The sequence below is a fragment of the Pararge aegeria genome, chromosome 2, assembly GCF_905163445.1.
Source record: "Pararge aegeria chromosome 2, ilParAegt1.1, whole genome shotgun sequence".
In the NCBI taxonomy this organism is placed as follows: Eukaryota; Metazoa; Arthropoda; class Insecta; order Lepidoptera; family Nymphalidae; genus Pararge; species Pararge aegeria.
Genome location: NC_053181.1, coordinates 6,524,188 through 6,546,138, shown reverse-complemented (window position 1 = coordinate 6,546,138; position 21,951 = coordinate 6,524,188). Strand labels below are relative to the sequence as shown.

The 21,951-nt window shown below is 35.5% G+C and overlaps 2 protein-coding genes across 2 annotated transcripts; one reads left to right on the top strand and one right to left on the bottom strand.

The window, feature by feature from the left end:
- Window positions 1-50: 50 nt before the first annotated feature.
- LOC120630278 (E3 SUMO-protein ligase ZBED1-like) lies at window positions 51-1,955 on the bottom strand. The gene has a single exon (XM_039899455.1). It carries the CDS (start codon window positions 1,953-1,955, stop codon window positions 51-53), a length of 1,905 nt encoding a protein of 634 aa, XP_039755389.1.
- Window positions 1,956-5,899: 3,944 nt separating this feature from the next.
- LOC120629532 (SHC-transforming protein 2) lies at window positions 5,900-20,365 on the top strand. Its single transcript, XM_039898492.1, has 9 exons — window positions 5,900-6,251; window positions 6,835-6,905; window positions 7,105-7,339; window positions 7,815-7,978; window positions 9,330-9,512; window positions 11,436-11,536; window positions 12,285-12,451; window positions 13,501-13,623; window positions 14,573-20,365. The coding sequence occupies exons 1-9, from the start codon at window positions 6,156-6,158 to the stop codon at window positions 14,699-14,701; spliced, it is 1,269 nt and encodes a 422-aa protein (XP_039754426.1). The 5' UTR covers window positions 5,900-6,155; the 3' UTR covers window positions 14,702-20,365.
- The last annotated feature ends 1,586 nt before the right edge of the window (window positions 20,366-21,951 follow it).

Genomic DNA, 21,951 nt, shown 5'->3' with positions numbered 1-21,951 from the left:
AATTATTTTTTTGCTATTGGCGATTTTGTGAATTTTATTTACACTTTACATCAGTTGCAGCTTATAAACATTAACTGAGATAGTTTTCTCGTTGTTAGGCGCGTTCTTCTATCATTGAGAGTTAAGCCCGCCTTCGAGAAAACCCGCTCACAAGGAACAGACGTAGCTGTTATATGTAAACGTTTAAGCATATAAGTGTAGAGACAGCGATATACAGCTTTTCGTTCCTTCCACCACAACAAAGGATTTTGGTTCCGGTTTATTAGTGGTTCCTGTATATATTTGTCGAATTCCACAATACCTGCGGCAACGGGGTTTTCTGGAACTAAACGCGCGACTTCCTCATCAAACTGTTCCCAAATTGAATTTGCTTTTGAAGGAACTGTACTAGGTTCAGCAGGTTCTGGAATGTTAGAACGTTCGCTGGGCAGGATAATCCTCCCAATTTTTGATTTTAGTTCTGCTGCGGCAGTGTCAAAATTTTTAATATCTCTGAATCCCCTTTGTTTGAAGCGTGGGTCAAGTATTGTGGCTTCTCTGAGCAACACGTTTTTTTCAACGTCGCCGAACCGTTGCATCATTTCATCTTTCAAACGGGTAACAAACGCTTTGATTGGTTCTGTGGTTTCCGCTGAAAACTTTTCAATTTGGTTGCTCATGAGCTTACAAAAAACTATGTATTTTGAAGCAGAGACATAGTTTTCGCCGCTAACCTCATTCGTGACCTCGTAAAATATGGACAAAATTGGGATCGCTTTTTCCACAACTATCCAATCGTTCGGCGATAAGGCCAGGTCTGATCTGATTATTGCTATGGTAGCAATGATAGCGTCTTTTATTTTAAAGAACCTATTGAGCATATCAAATGTAGAATTCCATCTTGTACTGATATCTTGCTTCAATTTGAGTGGTGCGATATTCATTTGCTCTTGAATTTCTTTTAGCTTTCTAGCTCCAGGTAGGCTTCTATTAAAATATTCTACCACATTCTTGACTTTCGTTACTGTCTCTGAGATAGTAGTGAGGCTGTTCTGTACTAATAAATTAATAGAATGTGCGAAACAGCTTACGGAACGCCAACCGCCAATACGAACAGCACCCAGAATATTAGCTGCATTGTCACTGACGACCGCAGTGATTTTATAATCGATGTTCCATTCACAAAACTTCTCGTGCAAAAATTCTGATATATTAACCATGGTGTGACTCTCGTTATAGTTGCAACAACCAATCATCACAGAGCATAACTTGTAAGTGTCTGGGTCGATATAATGAGCTGTTATGGCTATATAATCGTCATTAGTTACTGATCGCCACCCATCCGTAGTTATGCAAACGGCAATTGCTTTTACAATTTCTTTTTTTACCCTTTCGAGCGCTTTATTATATGCTTTGGGTAGTAGACTTTCGGAAAGCGTTTTACGAGTGGGTAATTTATATCCTGGGTTTAACATTTCCACCAATTTCCGGAACTCCTGTTCCTCCACTATTCTTAAAGCATGATAGCCTTTAGCTATCATTTTAAGGAGTTGTTCATCCAGCTGTTGCGATTTAATAAGTGAAAGAGGCTTTTTTATCTCAATGTAATCTTTCATTGAAGTTGAGGCTATCTGCGTACTCCTTCTGACTGTCGTGGCTTTAGTAGAGGTTGTTGCAGTAGATGTTGTTGCAATAGGCGCTGTTGACGTAGATGTTGCAGTGCTTGTAGTTGGCACCTCTTGTACGTTCTGGTCTAAATCTGTACTACTAGCATTTTCTTCATGGTCATCTATACGCTCTAGCCTATTTAATTTAATATTTATGGTGGGGTGAACTTTCTTCATGTGCCTACTCAAAGACCCGATAGAACTCGAAGACATAGCGAGAGTCTTTGAACAGTAATTACACTTAGCTTTTTTTGGCTCCGTACTTTCAAAATGATCCCAGAGTGGACTATATTTACGTTTTGATGCCATTTTTCACTTCATCACAAAGTTCAGTCAAACTCAAAGACTAAAGTTTATTTACAATACTTAAAATAGTTTATTTACACTGAAATATTGGTCATTACTAATTAGGTACACTTAAACAGTACTTATAAAACAAGTTTATACCAGCACTATTTCACTATTATTACTGCGAAACTATTATTATCTCCACTATTTGTACCTAATTAGTACAAATAGTGTAGATATGAGAAATTACTTAGAAGTTGCGGCAAGACGCGTGAAGTATAGCACTAGGTACTAGCGAAACTAAAACAAACAAAATTCTGTTTTGTTTACGTAGGTACGTACTAAACCTTGAACGGCAACAAGTAAGAGTTTGGCGCCTTTCATGAAAATATGGAGAAATTTTAAATGTTGACCTTTAAGTCATTACAATAAACATCAAAATTGCACTAAATGACATATTTGCATTACATACAAACAATTGCCACACCATTTCAGACAAACTGTGAATTATATATTTAGCTCGCTCATTTTTACTAAGAATTTCTTTCTTAGTCGTCTGTCTCTTTCTACGCAGCGCGCGCCGCCGCTCCAGCCAGCCGGCGCCCGGCCGGCCGAGTGTTGCCGAGTGCCGACTTGCCGTGCCGAGTGATATATACACGAGTCGAACCGATACGAAACGAATGCTATGAATGCCGTTCCAAGTGACGTGATTGGAAGCGAGTAATGTGTGATGTGTGATGGCTAGCGCGCTCGTGTAATGAGTGATGTTGCATCACCTCTTCAAGTAACATTACTTCTGTAATATCATACGCATCACTTACCCATCTCTATCGTCGAGCCCTGGGGCTTTTCTCATGGCTAGTTTTCGCACTCGCCCCACTCCCCCGGTGACGCCGTACTCCGTAGCAACCCCTCAGGTGGTTATCGGCAAGTGTCCATCTGAAAATCGAAATCGCTCTCGCCTTATATTAACAATTTCTTCGGTGGCTATCTACTGTATTTCCGCGAAAGGAACAAAACGAAGTATCGATGAGGAAGAGAATGAAGATATCGGATGCCCGGCAAGGGCTAGCGCAGGCAAGAGATAAAAATTATAACCCAAGAAGGGCTAGCACCCCCCCATCTTCTCGACACTGTGACGCTGGCGGCTGTAGAAAATAGTAACCTCCCCTGAGGTGGTTATTGGCTACTGTCCTTCCGAAAAACAAGTGTCTTTTAGATTCCGTAGCTGGAGGGTGCCAACAAGAATCTATTAATGTGGACCGTGGACGGTCCATCCAGTCCATCTGTTATTTTTCAGCGGGCTGTATCTCATGAATGTAAAAACCAAGGTGGTATGTGATACATATGTTATCCTTTAACAGTCCAAAGCTGGCCGGGAGGGTTTTCTCATAATCACCACGCTGGGCAGACCGGTGGTGCTCGCAGATGACGGTAGTAGTAGCACAAAGGGCGCAGTGATGCCCGCTCTCAGTTATATTCCTCTAGTCGCCTTTTGCGACCCGCGGGAAAATAATAGATTCGTTAATAGATTTTTAAAAGCAACTGAATATCACTTAGCAGGTTACCTTTTTACTAACCTTATTTTATAGTTAATAATTGATGGACCAACCAGATGGCTCACCTGAGAGGAAATCCAACTCCTATAAACAGAGCACACTTCTCAGGGAATGTATGGAACACATCCTGCAAAGTGTTGCCTTGTGTCTATTAACCTGAGGCACCAATACTCAGACCGGAACACATCAATGCAACAATGCTGTTTAGCGGCAGAAATAAACATGGTGGTGGTACTTCCCCAACAAGCTCTGTCACAAAAAGCTCTACCACTACTACTAAAATAATATAAATCATTGCCTATTTTATGGCTACCCTATGATAATACGAAATTAATAATACATCATTGGATGATCAGCCTATAATGGAATGCACTAACCTCGCAAATATGTGACATCATACCAACATCCTGCGAAATACTGTCTAGGCATATTACTTATGAAGAAATAATTTGTTTGTAATCGGTAAACTTTAAAACTACTAAACCGATATTAATTCTTTCTCTACCAGCCAACTGTTTTATGCAGAAGTAACAAATATGAACATAAGTTAAAATATGATTACAGCCTAAAATAATGCCATTTGTCAGCCAAGCCAGAATCTACTTTCTTTATATAAGAGCCAAAATAACACATTTTAAAATAATATAAAAATTATAATAGGCCGGGCAGATCCGGGAAGATACATATCTCATAGAATCATTTAAGTTATAAGTAGACTTAAGTTATATATACCGCATCGTAGCATCGAATTGATTTATCAGTACCTACTTAATAAATACGTAGGTGCCATGATATTCAAATCAAAAATTAAAAAAAACACGCATTTCATTGAAAAAGCCCGCCTATAAATAGTTCAAACACAGTCCAGAAATTCTAAAATGCCCTATTTTATTTTACAATCTCATGTTTTTCACATCAATGATGGTGCGGATGAGCAGTAAAACCTCGTCATATAAAAAAACAATGATCCATTTAATATTGACCTACACGTAGATTTAATATTTTACTATGTCATACACGTGTCGCTGCTTCATTATATGAACACAGGCGGTGTTTAATAAGCAACAGAGCATCACTTAACGTCTTTTCTGAGTTCAACGAGGTTACGACCCCCTCACGTTGCAATGTGCACAGCTCCGATCTCTTTTTATTTTGCAGCTTTTCATTCAAAGTAAGAAGATTTACCGTATTATACTAATAATATTATCTTTTGCCCGCGACATAGTACGCCTGGATTTCGTTAACTTCAATATTTTGAAAAATTTCACCAAGATCTATTCAGTTGCAGCTCAAAGGTTTTTTTTTTAAATCACCTTGAAACGGTTCTTCTGTTCCGAGATACTAAATATCCTATGTCCATCTCCAGGAACAAAGCCTACATATTTATATGTGCCGAATTTAATTTCATTCCAAATTTCAATTCAAATTTAAAATTATGAGACCCCAAGGTATTGAAAGAAATGTTCTTGGTCAATCTTTAAAGATTTAAATTTATATCTTCCAACCACTAGCAACGTGTGAATTACCTACCTTGGGTAAAGATAAATATTTCCTTCGACCCCGGTGTGCGTCGACCCTAAGAGCAGACTCTCTCGCTCTCGATAGTCTGAGTGTGTTAAAGATTTACGTATAGGTACTTTCCTAAAGCGTAAGCTGTAAATGAACTAAACACATTATGCGTTAAAGTAAACGAAAGTTTTTCATTCGCTGGTGACAATCAAATTATTCAAACTAACTTCGACGGGCTCAATTTTTTTTTCCTTACTGAGAATCATAAAATTAACTTGAAACTTTTATGTAATGAATATAATTTATTATTATAACTTAAAGCAAAACCCAAGCACAGCTTTTTAATTTCACTAAAAATATCCTCCTCTATAATTCATATATTATTTTCTGAAAGCCTAACTCCTAAACTGTAATCCATAAATCATAGTTCGCTGGATCTATGTTTTCCACCACGACATTCCCAGAGTGATTCTGAAACCTTTTAGTCTAAAGATACTATTGCTGTGAAAAGTGTGATGAGATATTGTTTCTGTGAAATCGATCAAATACCAAGTGATGAGAATTTATCGCGCTTGGAGGAGGAGGCTTGATTACAAAAATAAAAATACTGGGGTCGCTACATTTGCATGGCAATCAGATGAAGGCGCTACTATACAGTAACCTGAAGCTACTGCTGTGGCAATAATGAATACGAAATATATAAGAGTTTCATTTATATCCGCAATATGGTGTGGTTTTTTTATTTGCCAAGTTTTTGTGTCCTCTTTATTAATGTGTCAGACGTCAAACATAACATGCTAGAACCCATAGCCGTAAACCAAGTTAAATAAGAAAAAAACGTCTAACTTAGGAATTTTGTTGTCAAAGTCAAAAGTTTTACAATGTAAAAATTATAAAAAAGAGCGATACAATTTCTAAAAAACGATATATTCACACACTCTTACTCAATACTCATTCAAGCGACAATATTGATCTTTTATTTCTTAAGTATAGCGCAAAACCCGTAAATGAATGACAAATTAATAAACGAGGAAAAACAGTGATCTAAATGTTATAATCACAATGGTATAAATGTATTTAGAGTAGATAATAATAGGTGGTAAGTGTGAAGAATACTAGTGTTCCGGTGTATAGACGAGTGTGTGTTGCCGATATGGGAGACAACGGTCCTTTTGTGGCTAAACCGGCGCGAGGGTGGCTACACCCGGATTGCGTTTTAGCTACTGATGGCATAACTTATGCTGTAAGGGTATGTACAAGAGTTTTTCGTACACATCATAACCATCCACAAGTTATCAAAAGTCAGTCCTCTTTAAAACAGCTAAGGTTTTCTATTCTCCGCCTTTTGTAATCAAAGACAGCCACTTACTGAATATAATCGCTCAAGTTAGGGGGTGTCAAAACTGTTTGCTGAGATCAGATCTTGACTCCAATTTCTATCTGGCAAACATGCCCAGCCCCCATGTAACTTTTTGAACAGTTAACCAGTAAGGGTATGTATATCATCTCCTCAAACAATTGAGATTATTATAGCACCACCTCTGAAATTATGATGTTTTTTATTTGGTTTTACTGTTTGGCTTTGTGTATTTTAGTCAGGAATTTCTGACTTGAGTACAAGGTAGTTAAATGCAGACAAATTTTAGCTATATTTAACAGATTAGTCTGTTAAATATAGCTAAAATTTGCCTGAATTATATCAAGTTATGTTTTGTTTTAATTTTTCCAAAAAGATTACAATAAAATTTTGTCCTATCTATAGACTTAATTTATAAAACTCAGTTTATGTATTTCATATAACAGGTAAAAAGATACATGTTTTCTTGTTACAGTATATAGGATGCATGGAGGTACTTACGTCTATGAAAAAGTTAGATTTTGAGACAAGATCGCAAGTAGCAAAGTAAGTGTAACAGATGCAGTCACATAGTAATTTTTTTTTATCTATATACATGAGAATGAGGAAACATCTTTCTATCCTCAATATTATGTTAAGCTGCAAATTATATGCTTCTAAGAATACAAGCAAATCAAAAAAGAAGAAAACATTTTTGATTCATTTATGAATCATCGTTTCTATTGATTTTGTTTTCTACCCATAGAGAATGCATTGCACGAGTCTGCGCTGCAGCAGGCCTACGTTCCGCAGACAAAAAACGGAGAGTGTGCCAGGCTGCAGCCAATGCCCTTGCAGCTAGACCTAGAATGTCACACTCAGGCTCTAATGTAGCTCTAACAGTGTCTTCAAGAGCTATAACATTAGCAGCTCTAGAAGGTGGGGAAACCATTGCTAGACATGATATGCCTCGTGTCTCTTTTGCATCTGGAGGTGATCAGGTTTGTTAGACTTTATTTTTACCAAAGGGTGGCATCTCAAAGAATATGGTTTTTTTCAATTATTTATAAATGTTATATTTGGAAAATAGCAAGATTAATTTCTATTTCAAAAAAAAATATTAACTTCTAAGCAAATTTAGATAAATTTGCTTAGGGCAGTGAGGAATTTTTGTATGACAAATTACAACGACACGCAACTTTTTGCTGTAATAGTTCAAAAAGGTGTTTAAAAAAAAATAACCTGCTTTATGCAAACAGTAGGTTTGTTTATATCATATAATTTTTTGGTTGGTACACAGTTTTTCTAAATGTTATGTTAGCAAATGAAAATTTAAATTCAGATTTGCAGATTTTTCTGAGTAAACAAATAAACTTTGCTCACAGATTGTAAGCCACATTGGTGCACAAAGTTATAGTTAAATGAAAATTAAAAAAAAAAAAAAGCAAAAGTTCATCATAATCATGAATATTCCAGGATTCCCTCGACTTTGTGGCATACGTGGCCAAGTCCGCGCCACCAACTGAGTGGCGGGCATGCTATGTTCTTGAATGTGGTGGCAGACTCGCTCAAGATGTCATAGCAACCATTGGACAGGCATTTGAACTACGTTTTAAGGAGTTCCTTACCAAACCCCAATCGTGAGTAATTTCTGAATAACAATACATATATAAACAAATACATAAATAGTTTAATATGTATCATATCACTATCATGTCAAGAGTAAAATAAATGATGTTTGCTCTACTAGTGATGTCTAATAATCTATACTACTGACTTTTATTTCACTCACTTTCCACAGGGGTGTTGACTTTTGACATATTTCTTTATCTCTTTTGTTGGATGAATTATTTCTTGATAGTCATGAAAATAATTTTATTATTTTTAGTATATATATTTTATCTTTCTTATAATTTATCTTTGTATTTACTCATAACAAGTTTTTATGTGCAAAATTTTAGAGTTGACAGTCTTAAAAAATAGCTTTTGAATAAATATATTATATGGCCAGACAAACAGATTTCTCACAAAATAAAGTATAAGAATCTGTTGGTTGACTAAAAATTGCCATATTAGTATTATCCCTGAGACATAAATTAGGAAGCTTCTAATTTTACTTGAGACTTGAAAGACTATTTGATACAATTTTCCTCATATGAGTCACAGACTCTGATCAACTTTAAAAATTCCATGAACATGACATGTTCAATATTAGTAAATGTATAAATATAATGTGAACTGCATTATCGTCTCAATTTATTATCACAATAGTTGTTAGAGCCCACCAACCCACAGTGGAGCAGCCTGGTGGGTGTATGCTCTAAACCTCCACTCCTATGAGAGGCCTTTGACCATTATTATTACAATATATTTATGATTACAATATAATAATACTATAACATACATATATATAAAAATAATAATAAAATATATGAATAATAATACTATAATATGCATGTGATAAGTCTATATATTATTTCATTGTTCCTATAGCTATATTTAATTTTTATTGTTTAAACAAAAAAGTCTTTATTATATCCTCTGCAGCTTATTTATCTGGCAGATCCTCGATAGCTGGCTACCAATAAAACCCTCAAAAATTAAAACACTGTCTTTTAGGTATATTAATTCTTAGTCAATTAACATACCTAGCGTTATTAATTTCCCAATAAACTGGATACAGAATCTCTTATAGAAGAAACGCATTGAGAGCTTAGACCTTCACTACTGCTCTGATACGGATTGAAGTGGTATCCTAACTAATATTATAAATGCAAAAGTGTGTTTGTTTGTTTGTCCTTCCTTTACGCCCTAACTCACCAACCAATCGTAGTGATTTTTCGCACAGTTTTAGCTTAAAAGACGGAGAGTAACGTGAACTGTTTGCCTCCACAAAAACGAACAGTTTCCATGGGATTTGTAAAACACCGTCATAAACGCGAACGAAGAACGCGGGCAACAGTGTAGTATACTTTCTTAAAATAATTTCAGATTAAATATAAACGGTTCCCGCGATCTGTGCGGCACGTCGGAAGTCGCGGCCGGTATAGAGGAGCGAGAGAGAGACTACAGAGAATACTACAACGATATGCCCGACAAGATCCCTCCGCCCGAGCCCTTCAGCCACCGGCACCCGCCACCGCCGCCGCTTGCGTCACTCGCGCCTATATCATCGTGAGTAGAACAGAACTTGAGGTTAAACAAACGGTTCGGTCAATTTGTACAAAAGTTACAAACGGTACAGAGAAATTCATGTAGAACCAAATGACAGCCGCCCGTCTTCTCACGTAACTGGGGCTTAATGGACGTCCATAAATCACTTGTTACATTAATTTAAACTGATTTAAGTTGAAATTAATGTAACAAGTGATTTATGGACGTCCATTAAGGTCCCTATAAAATGTCGTAGGATTTACGGACGTCCTGCGACATTTTATAGGGGCGTAAGGGGCGCCCTTAATCGCCTGTGACACAGTCTTAACCAATATGACCACAGACCTTAGTGCCTGATTATGACTTTATGACATGCCAGATATCTTGATTAATTTATACGAAGTGTATGTAATGAGATGTAAGACACCGGAATCACGCTATTTGTGTCATATTTACATATATTTAGTATGAAATTGGAACGCCAAGACGCCATGTCTTTGTGGCATGCGCTTTATTGTACTCCTACATACGTCTTGTCTCCTAATCCTAAGGTTGCCTGACAGAGATAGCATTTAAGCGATAAGGCCGCCTTTTGTATTCTACTGCAGTTTTTGTGTTTCTCTCTATTCGTCCTTTATTTTCCTAACTGTGTAGGTGTAGAAATAAAATAAAAAAATAAATAAAAATAAGCCATTTGATCCCAAGTATAATATAAAACATCGAATGAGAAAAAAAAAGAAATAAACAAAATAAAGATAACTTAATAATAAACAAGCATTAGTTAGTTGGGTACCGATGTTCGGGTAAAGACCTCCTCCATCTTGCCCCACTGCACTCTATTAGTGGCGAGCCTCGTCCAAGGTGCAGAAATAAAGAGTTTAAATAAATAAATAAATACGCCTGATGCCATGACTATGTGGCAGCTTATTGTACCCTTTGATCGTAAAGGTCAGCGAAGTAAAAGATACATAGAGAGATAGATCTTTATTTGCATAATACACACGTTTACATAGATGTCATTTAAATATCAATTACGAAGTGTATTTCCATTAGCTGGCGTGCAAATATTACAAACCATTGGTTGCAATTTAAAAACATGCAATTTTAATACAGTACAATAATACAATAGCGGTAATAATAATTGGAGTAAAAAAAAATTAAAAATCAGAAACATTAATTGAAAGTTCGTGTTCAATGCCAAAATAAAATACATATGTCACAGTTTTTTGTCATATTGGAAAAAATCATCTACGGAGTAGAAATTTTTCCCTTGCCACCAATCTTCAACTTTTGCGTAAAGTGTTACGAGATTGGATGTAAGTTTATTATAGATTTATTTGCTAAATAGTGCGTTTTGATGCACTCTCGTAAAAACCAGTTTATCTTTGTTTCTCAGAGCTTGCAAATGTTAAAAGCCCGGTCATGCACTATTCCGCCGCCTGAGCAGCAGATAAATAATTGTTTCGTTATCAAAAGTACTTTTAAATACTGAGTATGTTGGAAGAAAGTTGGCATATGAAAGTATGTTTGACCCCTAAGCTTGTTTGTCCGAGATAAATACGCAATATGTTTTACTAAAATTACTATTTAAAGAGGATAATTTATTTATTTATTAATTTATTTATTAGGTTCACCAACAGATTATACACTGAAACAAGCTAATTATTGAGAACTGACTAATTATTTATTAGTTGATGTCAAGTTCACATTAAAATTCAATAATAATTTTAAATGGCAATGTGAGATGGTGATAACAAAAAAAAAACGCCCGGCTAAGTTTGTTGAGGGCTTCTTCTTAGAACACGACGCGTTTGAAACCCTCGTAGCTTTAGTTTTAAGTTTACCTCACTACCGTGTAATTCTCATGTAAAGTACGCATCAAAAGTGCCACTACTTGAATAAAGATATTTTTGGCTTTGACTTTGACATCCTATTTTGTTTCAGTTGCGAAGAGAGTGTTCGCCACTACGTTAACCAGACGCCACCGCCGCGTACGCCGCCCACAGCACTTCTGCCCAACCACCACACAGACATTTTTGACATGCGTAAGTCATTACTACAAGGAATAGATGATGACACTTGGATGGTATAGATTTAGCGCAGTGGAAAGCATAAGGTCTTCTAAGAAGCTCCTGGGCTTGACATCGGCAGGGGGTAATTTGGGAATATATAATTTCTGTTTTTGAGAATTTTAGTCAGTGCCTAGTTACTTATACAGCAGAGCGATTTACGGTACTATGCCGCGTATAAACCGATTGGCGGTATGGGTTTAATATAACTAGTGGATGTTATATTAAACCCTTTTAGGGTTATAGACCCTGACTGGTTGAGCAGGTTGCAGTTATTGCTCAGAATAGATAAGTACTAAAATTTAACAAACCTTGGATCTTGATAATAGCTTAAAAATTTGCTGAGTACAGCCTATGACGCAGTGGTAAGCGCTGTGGTTATATCATTGGAGGGTCTCGAGTTCCATTCTCGGCGGAGATTTGGATTCTGAATTTTCTCTACACTGGTCTGGTGCAGCTGCGGCCGTGGTTACTTGCCACTCTACGAACAAAGACGTGCCGCTATTAGCGATTTAGCGTTACGGTGCGATAATGTGTAGAAAACAAAGCGTAATACCGCTAACAGGTTAGCCCACTACCATCTTAGATTCCATTATCACTTTCCATCGGGTGATTGCAGTCTAGGGGTAACTTGTAGTAGAGCAAAAAAAAATCACACCCTATTGCCATACGCATAAGATCGCAATTCATCTGTGTTGAGAATTAACCTGAAACACCCTTTTAGAGCCATTCACCGCGGCGCCAGTGTCATCCGCAACGTCGACGTCGCCCGCCACTTCGTCCTCACCCGCAGAAGAAATCCCTCCAACGTTGTCACCCAGTGCGCAAGCGGCCCTGTTGGCGCGAGAGTCTTGGTACCACGGGCCTATATCCAGAAGTGCTGCTGAGCGGGTATGGCAGCTTTATGGAAAGTTTGATTTAATTTAAACGAAATAAATGTTTATTATCAAAAGTATACAGCCGTTTTTGCGGTTCCCTACCGAAATGGGGACCCTTTAACTAATCTTCCGCTGTCCGTCTATCCGTCCTTCCTTTCGTCTGTCTGTCAACTCAAGTTGAGACCAATAGCTTTTGGTCTAAACTGTAAATTTGAACCTCAGATTTGCGAGCCCTGAAATAACGACATCACACTGCAAAACGCGATAATAACTAAAATAATCTTAAAATAATCTCAAAATAATCTTAAAAAATCTAAAATTATCTTATATCTTTAAACAAGTAATTCTTATATATATCGATAAATCGATCTACCTAGGATTCATTTATTTGGAATCTCGGGCAAAAACTGCAAAAAATATCCTTTTTGAGAGATTCTGATGCGTGCTATTCGTGAACGGTAAACGTTACGTCAAACGTGTAAGTATATCGGAATTGTTATTTTTTAAAGTTGGCGACAACATACGAATATTTTTTTAAGTTGGCTCATTCGCGGGCGAAGTCGCGTGGGTCCGCTAGTATTAGTTAAAGCGTGGTATTTGAAATCCTACCAGACATCTATATAATACCTGTATACATACCTGTATACATACTTGTATACATACCTGTATACATACCTGTATACATACCTGTATACATCTTTGGGCTGAGACAACTTAAATACAGTAAAATTATGATAAAGCTAACTTTTGAAATTGATAAGAATCATCATCATCAATAAACCTATTACCGCCCCACAACAGGCCCAGTGTGGATTGGTGGACTCCAAACACCTTTGAGAACATTATGGAGAACTCTCAGGCATACAATCACGATTTTTTTCCTTCACCGTTGAGGCAACTGATATTTTGAGTGTCTGAAACGCACATAATCAAGAAAAGTTAGTATTGCGTGCTGGGGTTCGAACTCGGCTCCCCGAAACGGAAATCGAAGTCCGACCATTGTCACACCGTTCATCACCGCATTGACTAGAATAATACTAGTAAAACAAACCTTTTTTTCAGTTGGTCGTAGAAGAAGGTGAATTCCTAGTACGGCAGTCGACAGCGTGTCCGGGACAGTTCGTTCTGACGGGAGCGAGGCGCGGGGCTCATAAACACCTGCTTCTAGTCGATCCTAATGGAGTGGTAAGTCACTAATACACAAATATTGCTTAACTAGCGGTTGCTTGCATTTTTTGTACGTGTTTGCTACGGTTCCCGTACCTTTTACTGGCATAAATAGTAGCCTCTGTTACTCTATCCTTCCAACTAACTCTATACCAAAAATCAAAATTAATTGGCTGAGAAGTTAGGGCGTAAAGGACTTACAAACAAACAAAAAAAAAAAACACTTGTGCATTAACATTATTAAAAAGGGTTATTGAAAGTTTTACTGGGACAAATAGGAAGTGAATTTTGTAACTGTCCTTCCTTCCAACTAACTATATACCAAAATTCAAGTTAATTGGTTGCTTAGTTCGGGCGTAAAGGACTAGGACAAAAAACAAAAAAAACACTTTCGCATTAACATTATTAGTAAAGATTATTGAACGTTTTACTGGGATAAGTAGTAGCTTTGTTGCTTTCCATCCTTCAAACTTACTATACACCAAAATTTAAGTTAATTGGTTGCGTAGGGAGGGCGTAAAGGACAAGGACAGTTCTATATTTCATAATAAAGTTATTATTATTTATTACAAATGGGATTGTTATTGTGAGTTCTCCAATCCGATAATGTTTGTTTTCCAAATAAAAATAATAATGAAAATTTGAAACAATTCCAAAAAGATGCTCTCATATAAAAAAAAATAACTCGAAACTGTTTATTTTAATTTACAAGTCCTCGTATATAAATAAAAAAGAAAATGTTAGTGTGATGAACATGAATTCAGTTTCTGGGTATTTATATGTATTTATGTATATTATTCATAAAAATATTCATCAATCATTTTAGTACCTGTAACACAACTTACGCTTTGCTTACTTTGGGGCTAGACGGCGATGTGTGTATTGTATATAGTAGTATATTTATTTATTTATGAATTCAAAAATGATCATACATGTTTATAATTCAACGAAAATTATGTTTGTCCAGGTACGGACAAAAGACCGCGTGTTCGAGAGCGTACCTCACCTAATCAAATACCACTGCAGCAACGAACTGCCCATAGTCTCCGCCGACTCTGCCTTGCTGTTAAGGGCGCCCGTGCCGAGGCCCTCCTGAGAACAGCGCGGCCCGCCCCACGCCCGCCCGCGGTACACACTAACATAGCCGGGCACGAGGTGCAATACGCGGGAGGTATGAAGTGTCAAACCGGAGGGAATTAGCACAGTCACTTTTCTTAAACTATCGGGGTAATTACGAAAACTCGATACTATTAAGTTTAAAAAACTTTGTGAAAAAAAATTAGAAAATGACCTACTAAGTGATCAACGAAACGAGATAATTAATAACATTAATTATCTCGTTTCGTTGACCTTTGTGTAGTTACAATTTCTTTCAAGTACTGGGATGTCATAAAATACCTCTACAGCACAGTCACTTTTCTTAAACTATCGGGGTAATTACGAAAACTCGATACTATTAAGTTTAAAAAACTTTGTGAAATAAAATTAGAAAATGACCTACTAAGTGATCAACGAAACGAGATAATTAATAACATTAATTATCTCGTTTCGTTGACCTTTGTGTAGTTACAATTTCTTTCAAGTACTGGGATGTCATAAAATACCTCTACCTTGCTACTAAGAAATAACGTCTTGCTTGTACATGCATTTAATATACCATTAACTTTTGCATACAATAAGGAAAATTGCACAGCTCCGCTTAAGTGAAAATAATTATTAAATAACCAAGCCAATGTTTTTTTTTTTTTTTATTCAAAGCAGATCATCCGATCATCCGATCTGATCTACGCGGTTATAAAATTTTACTAAAACGTCAGATGCCGTTTTTGTTTCTAGATATTCTGATAAATCCCATTCATAAGTACGAGGGCAACACGAGAGCAATAATAGAGCCGCGATACTTTGTAATTATTGGAAATCGTCGAAAATCAAATCAAAATGTGATTCCGTGAGAAGAATGCTATCATTTCATTTTTCGAAAATTTCACTTTGTAGCCTTAGTACAAGATTTGCTCGCTCGAAATCGCGGAGTCGTTTTCGAATATCGAATTACTTGAACATCGGAGTCAAATTTCTATTCAATACCTCAGCTTGGGCTTTTGACAGAACGTTTGTAAATTAAAAATCAGAGGTACATGATTTGCGACTCTAAACCGAGTGACATTAGGTCAATTTTACTCTGGCGGTTCAGAGTTTGATATGTGAAAACGACTCTTAGTGTCATGCTTACCTTATTATTGTCTAAGATGTCCATTTAATAAAAAATGTTTCACAAACTCTAAGTGATACATATTGGTGAACGGTTGATGCCTAGGAAACTCCTGCTTACCTAGGAACTCTTATTTAGGCATAGCCTTGTTCGTCGTTAGTGAAAACGGAGTTACACATAATATTCACCATCTTCGTAAAGTTGAATGTATGAAATCAAGTATTTAATAATTAATATTAAATATTTAAAAAGAATCTTTCTCGCCGTAAGACTTCGTAGTTACACTTTACGTACACTAAAAATTTTATCCGCATATTCGTTACTTAGAGCGTAGAAATCATTTATTCTGAATATGAAGTTTATATTTAGAAATGTTATAAAATGTTATATCGGGGATCTAAATAAGATACCCCATTTAAATCCTCGACCTGTAGATGTGCCTTTAGAACACCTTATATCCCTATAGATAAAATAAACGCCTTTAAGCAATATTGTACTGAAAAGCAATATTAATAAACTCTTAACTTGTTAGTATTTGAAGCAATATAGTGAGTTAGCGAATAACAATATAAATTATATTTTAGTAGATTTAAATCGTTGCATCTGTGTTGATGTTTCGTGCCATTTATTATCTACTAGCGATTCCCCGTGACGATGTCTGCGTTCAACGTCAGATTGGTATTTTGTTTCCATACAAAATTATATCCACTTTCTTCGTGTCGCCCGTTTGCGCTTTCGCCCGTTTGCTCGGCTCCTAAGGATGTTGAACAACTTATAATCCTCCTAAAATCCCTCCTCGGGATTTGGACCACGAAATGCAAAAAAGATTATTTAAACACAACTGGTAGTTTAGGAGATTTGCCCGTTCAATTAAACAAGTATTAAGTTTTTTGTATATACTAATAATAAAGCTGAAGAGTTTGTTTTTTTACTGGAACGCGCTTATCTCTGAAACTACCAGTCAGATTGCGCTTTGCATATCATAGCCGAATTTCGAGCAAAGAATATTTGTCTTCGTCCCTAAAAAATGATAAAGTTGAACATGAGATGAATGTATATTTGTAAGAAAACGCAAAACTCAGGAGATATCACTCCAATTTCAAAAATCTTACTTGATAGCCGAATTCTTGAAATGGCAGGTGGGCGAGTCGATGCATTCGGTCGGCATTGTTAAGATAGCGAAAGACAGTTTGAATGAGAAACTTATCAGAAGTGCTAGGCGAACAAAGTCGCGGGGGACCGTTTTCAGATTTTAGTATTGATGTAGTGATCATAGAAGGTTTACATAATACGTTTTGTTATATTTGCACCACTAGCTTAACAAGAAATATTAAATAATAAAATTAGTAATATTTATGTATAATGGAGTACATTTTAATACATATTACTACTAGAGTACAGCTTATCTAACACGCCACCATTGATATATAATTCCCGTATATAAACTGGCAATTTAAAAGTAAAACAAGTGTGGTCATATAATTTATCAAAGTTATTCTTGAATTCTTTATTTAAAAAACCTTAGTCATAGAAATTTATCTTTCTTCATCTGTAATATTTGAGACGATTTAGTGACATTTTAATGGTTAAACTGAGGTTTTTAGATTACACTAGCAAAATTCTATTAAAGTTAATAGTTACATCTTAATCTTGCTTACAAGAAAGAAATATTGATCATTCCTATTAATTTTATTGAGTATGGAATTGAAAATGATGGAAATGGAATTTTGAAGGATTTTATATTTGCGTAAGTAATAAAATTTTGAAAACATTGAAAGAATGGAATATCTCTTGATATAATCGAATTTTATGAGAGTGGCTATTTTTATACAGTGATGAAAATACATAAATACATTATTATTATACGTAATATTGTAACATTTTGTCCCACAATGTGATTTTAATTGATAATACGCTTTGCTATCTACCCGCGGGGTTATGCTGTATTTTTGACATTTAAAAAACGAACGGTCCTTCCCTAGTATCGATATAGCCAAAGTAAAATGGACCGAGTGTTATTCGTTTTAAAGTAGTAAATTCTTTTATACTATATAACTTCCATTAGGTTTATAAGTGTAGTTGAATTTGAGCTTTAAAACTTCGGGAAAAAGTTACATTGATACCCAACACAAGACAATAATAGTGTTCCGTTGTCTGTCATCATGACAGTTTTATTATTGATTGTCCATGATTATACATGATTGTTTTGTTCAGATGATTGACTCTCTATTCATCATACTTACGAGAGCATCGCTTTGTTAAAGGTGCCCGAAAAGTATCTCATTAAAACTACTTTTTCAAAATGCTTTGACTTTGACCAAACCGTCAATAAGAAATTTTATTTTTGTTTTGGGATTTCCATGAATAACTACCTGGTCACTTTTCGTTTAATACGCACGGATTCATCTAATCTTCCTTGGGACGTAATGTATCGCCAATCGTTCTAGAAATCTGACCTTACAAAAGTCCTTTGCATAGAGATAATGACATTAAAAATGGAAGGGGTTAAAAATCATTGCTTCAAACTACTACAGCATAACCCCGCCGATTACTTAACTTATTTTTGTATACTATTCAATACTCTATCACTAAGTTTTTTAATACTGTCAATAATTCATAACATTCTTCTATTTTTATTATTCATTATATCGGAAAGTTAATTTCTGACCAAAGGAGCTTCCAATAAAGAGTGGCAGTGATTTTTTTGTATGGATATTTTATAAATTTGCTAGTCTTCACCAAATGTACTGTGAGGGTGGAGGCAGAGTTAGATATTTAAGCATATAAGTTACTGAACTATTTTTTATTATGTTTACTCAGTCAGTAAAGATAAAAGCAGTCAACGCACAAACCGTCTCGAAGCATGAAATTCTACATAAGATTGTCACATATAAAGTTGGTCAACACTTAGAAAGGATTATCACAAACGCCTTCAAAAGTGGTTGAAAATAGGGCTAAAGTTTGTTGTACGATAATGACTTGAGTATTAAACAAGGATTATGGTGAATTTTATATATTTATTTTTACTAACCTTGCCCCTGCGTGACCTCAGGCGTGACCAACTTGTGCGTTTGTGCGTTGTCGTTAATTTCGTTAACGTAATTGTGTCAAAATGCCAATAATCATTTTAGGGCCTAATCATTAATGCAATTTCAATACCAAAATGTCTTTTTTCTGTCAATTATTTTGAAATCTGCATTTCTGAATCCAATGAAATTCTTCCATATTATATTTTTAAGCTTAAATATTAGCTCTCTGGTATAATTAGCTTTATTGTATAAAGTATCTACCTATTGATGATTTTATTGTAATAATGGCAATATGTATTATTATTAATAATGTATAAGAAATATACAACCATAGGTGCTACATTACTTAAATAAACTTTAAAAAAACATTATGATTAAGTATCCATCACAAGAATATATTATTTACTTTGTAAGACTGTATCTAAGGTTCTGTACTGTTGGATAAGGGGTTTGCAGCATCTGGTTTCCTTGAATTAATTCGCGAAATTGTTTCATGTTTTTGTTGGCCAATCACATGTCGCATAGGTTCTTGCAAGAATCTTGCCGTAGTACGTTCATTTGCACGCATGCGTAGTACATCTTAGTTTGGTCTTTGTCTAAGATGCCACAAAAACGTAGTTAAGCCTGAGAAGCTGCATCGTTCCAACTTTAATTCAGAGTGAAATCTTTATGATGAGTTGCGAAAGTAAGTTAACGCACGAGTAACGTAAAACGGGACCAGACAGTTAAATTTAGAATATGACTTACATTCCCACGGTGCGCTGTGCGCAAGTGAGCAGCGTTGCTGTTCGGCACATCTTTGCCCGTATTTGCGTCGAAATCATAGTGGTGCGTCGATGTATCGCACCAGCAACACCTGTGTGACGTCACTCGTAGTCGTGCTCGACTGGGGCTGCCTAACGCCAAGCACAATCTGGTACCTTATTCTCCCATGTCATTCGACCACATAACCTCAAACTTTCTTCATTTCTTCCTAGCGGATTGTTAAATGAAAGCCGCAAAATGTACATTGTCAAGCTTAAAATGTCATGGAGAATCTGAAAAACGTTACGTTCGGCTTGTGCATGTGCGATTAGTATACTTAGTCTTAATACCATTAGTCGATATTGAACGCATTCGTGTTTATGCGAGGATTCTCCTCGCACTTTCTAGTTCGGCTGATTTCTGGGAATCTACGCGTGCGTTATATCGACCAATGATAATGAGCCGTGAAACGAGAGTAAAAACTGAAAGCAATGTATAGATAATCTGGATTAAGCTGTGAAATATTATCTCAAGGTTATTCAAACTGGATAATTCTAATAATATTTTTTCGTTAATAAAAGCGGGTTGGAACTTGATTTTTGAAATGTTGATGTTGCTTTCTCCTTATGCTAGTAGGTATGAGAACTATAATGTTGTGTCATTTATAATGCTTTAAAAAGAATCGACGCCGCCACTTATTATACTTAGTTTATATAGTCTTATGTATAAATTTAAAAAAAATCATGTTCATATTTGTTTCTTTAAAAATTATTGTACTATTTTGGCAAACATATTGAAATTTTTAAATGTTTGTCCAAAATGAACTGTAAAATATAAACAAACTATTTTTCCGTATTCTTATGACGTTTAAAATGAAAACACAGCAAGCCATCAGGGCTTAGTTTATTTTCATTTAGACGATCATATCGATTCTTAAGATTATTATAGATTTTAGTTTGCACTCAAGTTGTAGTTCAACGATCACTTAATAAATATAGCTTAAGACAATAATTGTATTGATAAATTTAATTTTGTGCAATCAGCAGGGAAAAGTTGCTGAATGGTTAAATTTATATGGGTCAGGACCATTTTTTTTTTCTTAGATTTCACAATGGAATTGTATTAGGGACACTAACTAGCAAATTTAGCACAAAAGAATCTTTAAATTAAGCAAGGAATACGGTTCCACAGTTATAAGATATGCTATTTTTAATGTTCTACTTTATTCTGTTATTTCACACACACCTATTTAACAGACTTCAAAGAAGCATGTTCTTTTTTTTTTAAGTATCATTTGTGTCTTTAATTTGTCGGACATTACCTATAATAAATTCGGTTCTGACCCATTTAATATCGGACTCATAAGGCAAGATTGATAAATGAAGATGATTCCACCTGAAGTTCTAGCCAAGTTATTTTTTTATAAACGTCACATGTTCTCCACGTGACATAACTCGTATCTGTAATCTGTTGATAAGTTGATTTCTATAGTTGTAGTTACGGATGGATTGGATATACAAAATGGACATTAAACATTATTATCCATAGTTCTATAAAGTGTTAAGTAAACAATCTTGTGATTACTCGTAAGTGTAAAGTTGCATAAGGAATAAGATCAAATTTAGTTAAGATTTCTGTTCAACAGAAATAACTTTTATGTGCATCGTATCCTGTACATTGTTGTATCATGTATGTTCTTGAAATTCTCCGTATACTACCCGCGCTTTTACAAAAGGATGTGAGATTTTATATCTTCGTTAAAATCACTTTCGATTCCATATAAATCGTAGTTAACTTTTACGCGATTGAGCAAGTAAACGTTGCTAGAAAATCTCACACTAAGCTCTCTGAACGCGGCCGCCACTTCCTCTTTGTCAGAAGTCCTCTCACGATTACAGATCACCACCTTGGTTAAACTTGCAAGTAATTTCCTACGAACTCGAGCGTTCGATTTTGATGCAACTGTTCTTAACTATTGAATTTAAATATCGTCTATGAACGTTAATTTTATAAAAATAAACTAAGTTGAAACCTAAATAAGTTTTATTTCGTAGGAAATTCAACAGTAGGTAAAAAAAATATATTTGTTACAGCATTAATAAATTCATTACAATCAAAGAAAAACTCATGCAGATTATCGCACGAAGCTGACTTCATACGATTTTTTCATTTCATTTTCATTTCATTTATTCAGAATATTGGTAAGGGTACAGAATTGACACAATAAACATGGTGCCACGATAACTGTTGCAGTAGTATAAACTGTGTCGCAACAATTAACGCCCACCTCCAACAATAAATGTATAGCACCAATAAGACAAAAGTAGAACACAGTAAATGCAAATAAAAAAAAAAAAGAGAATA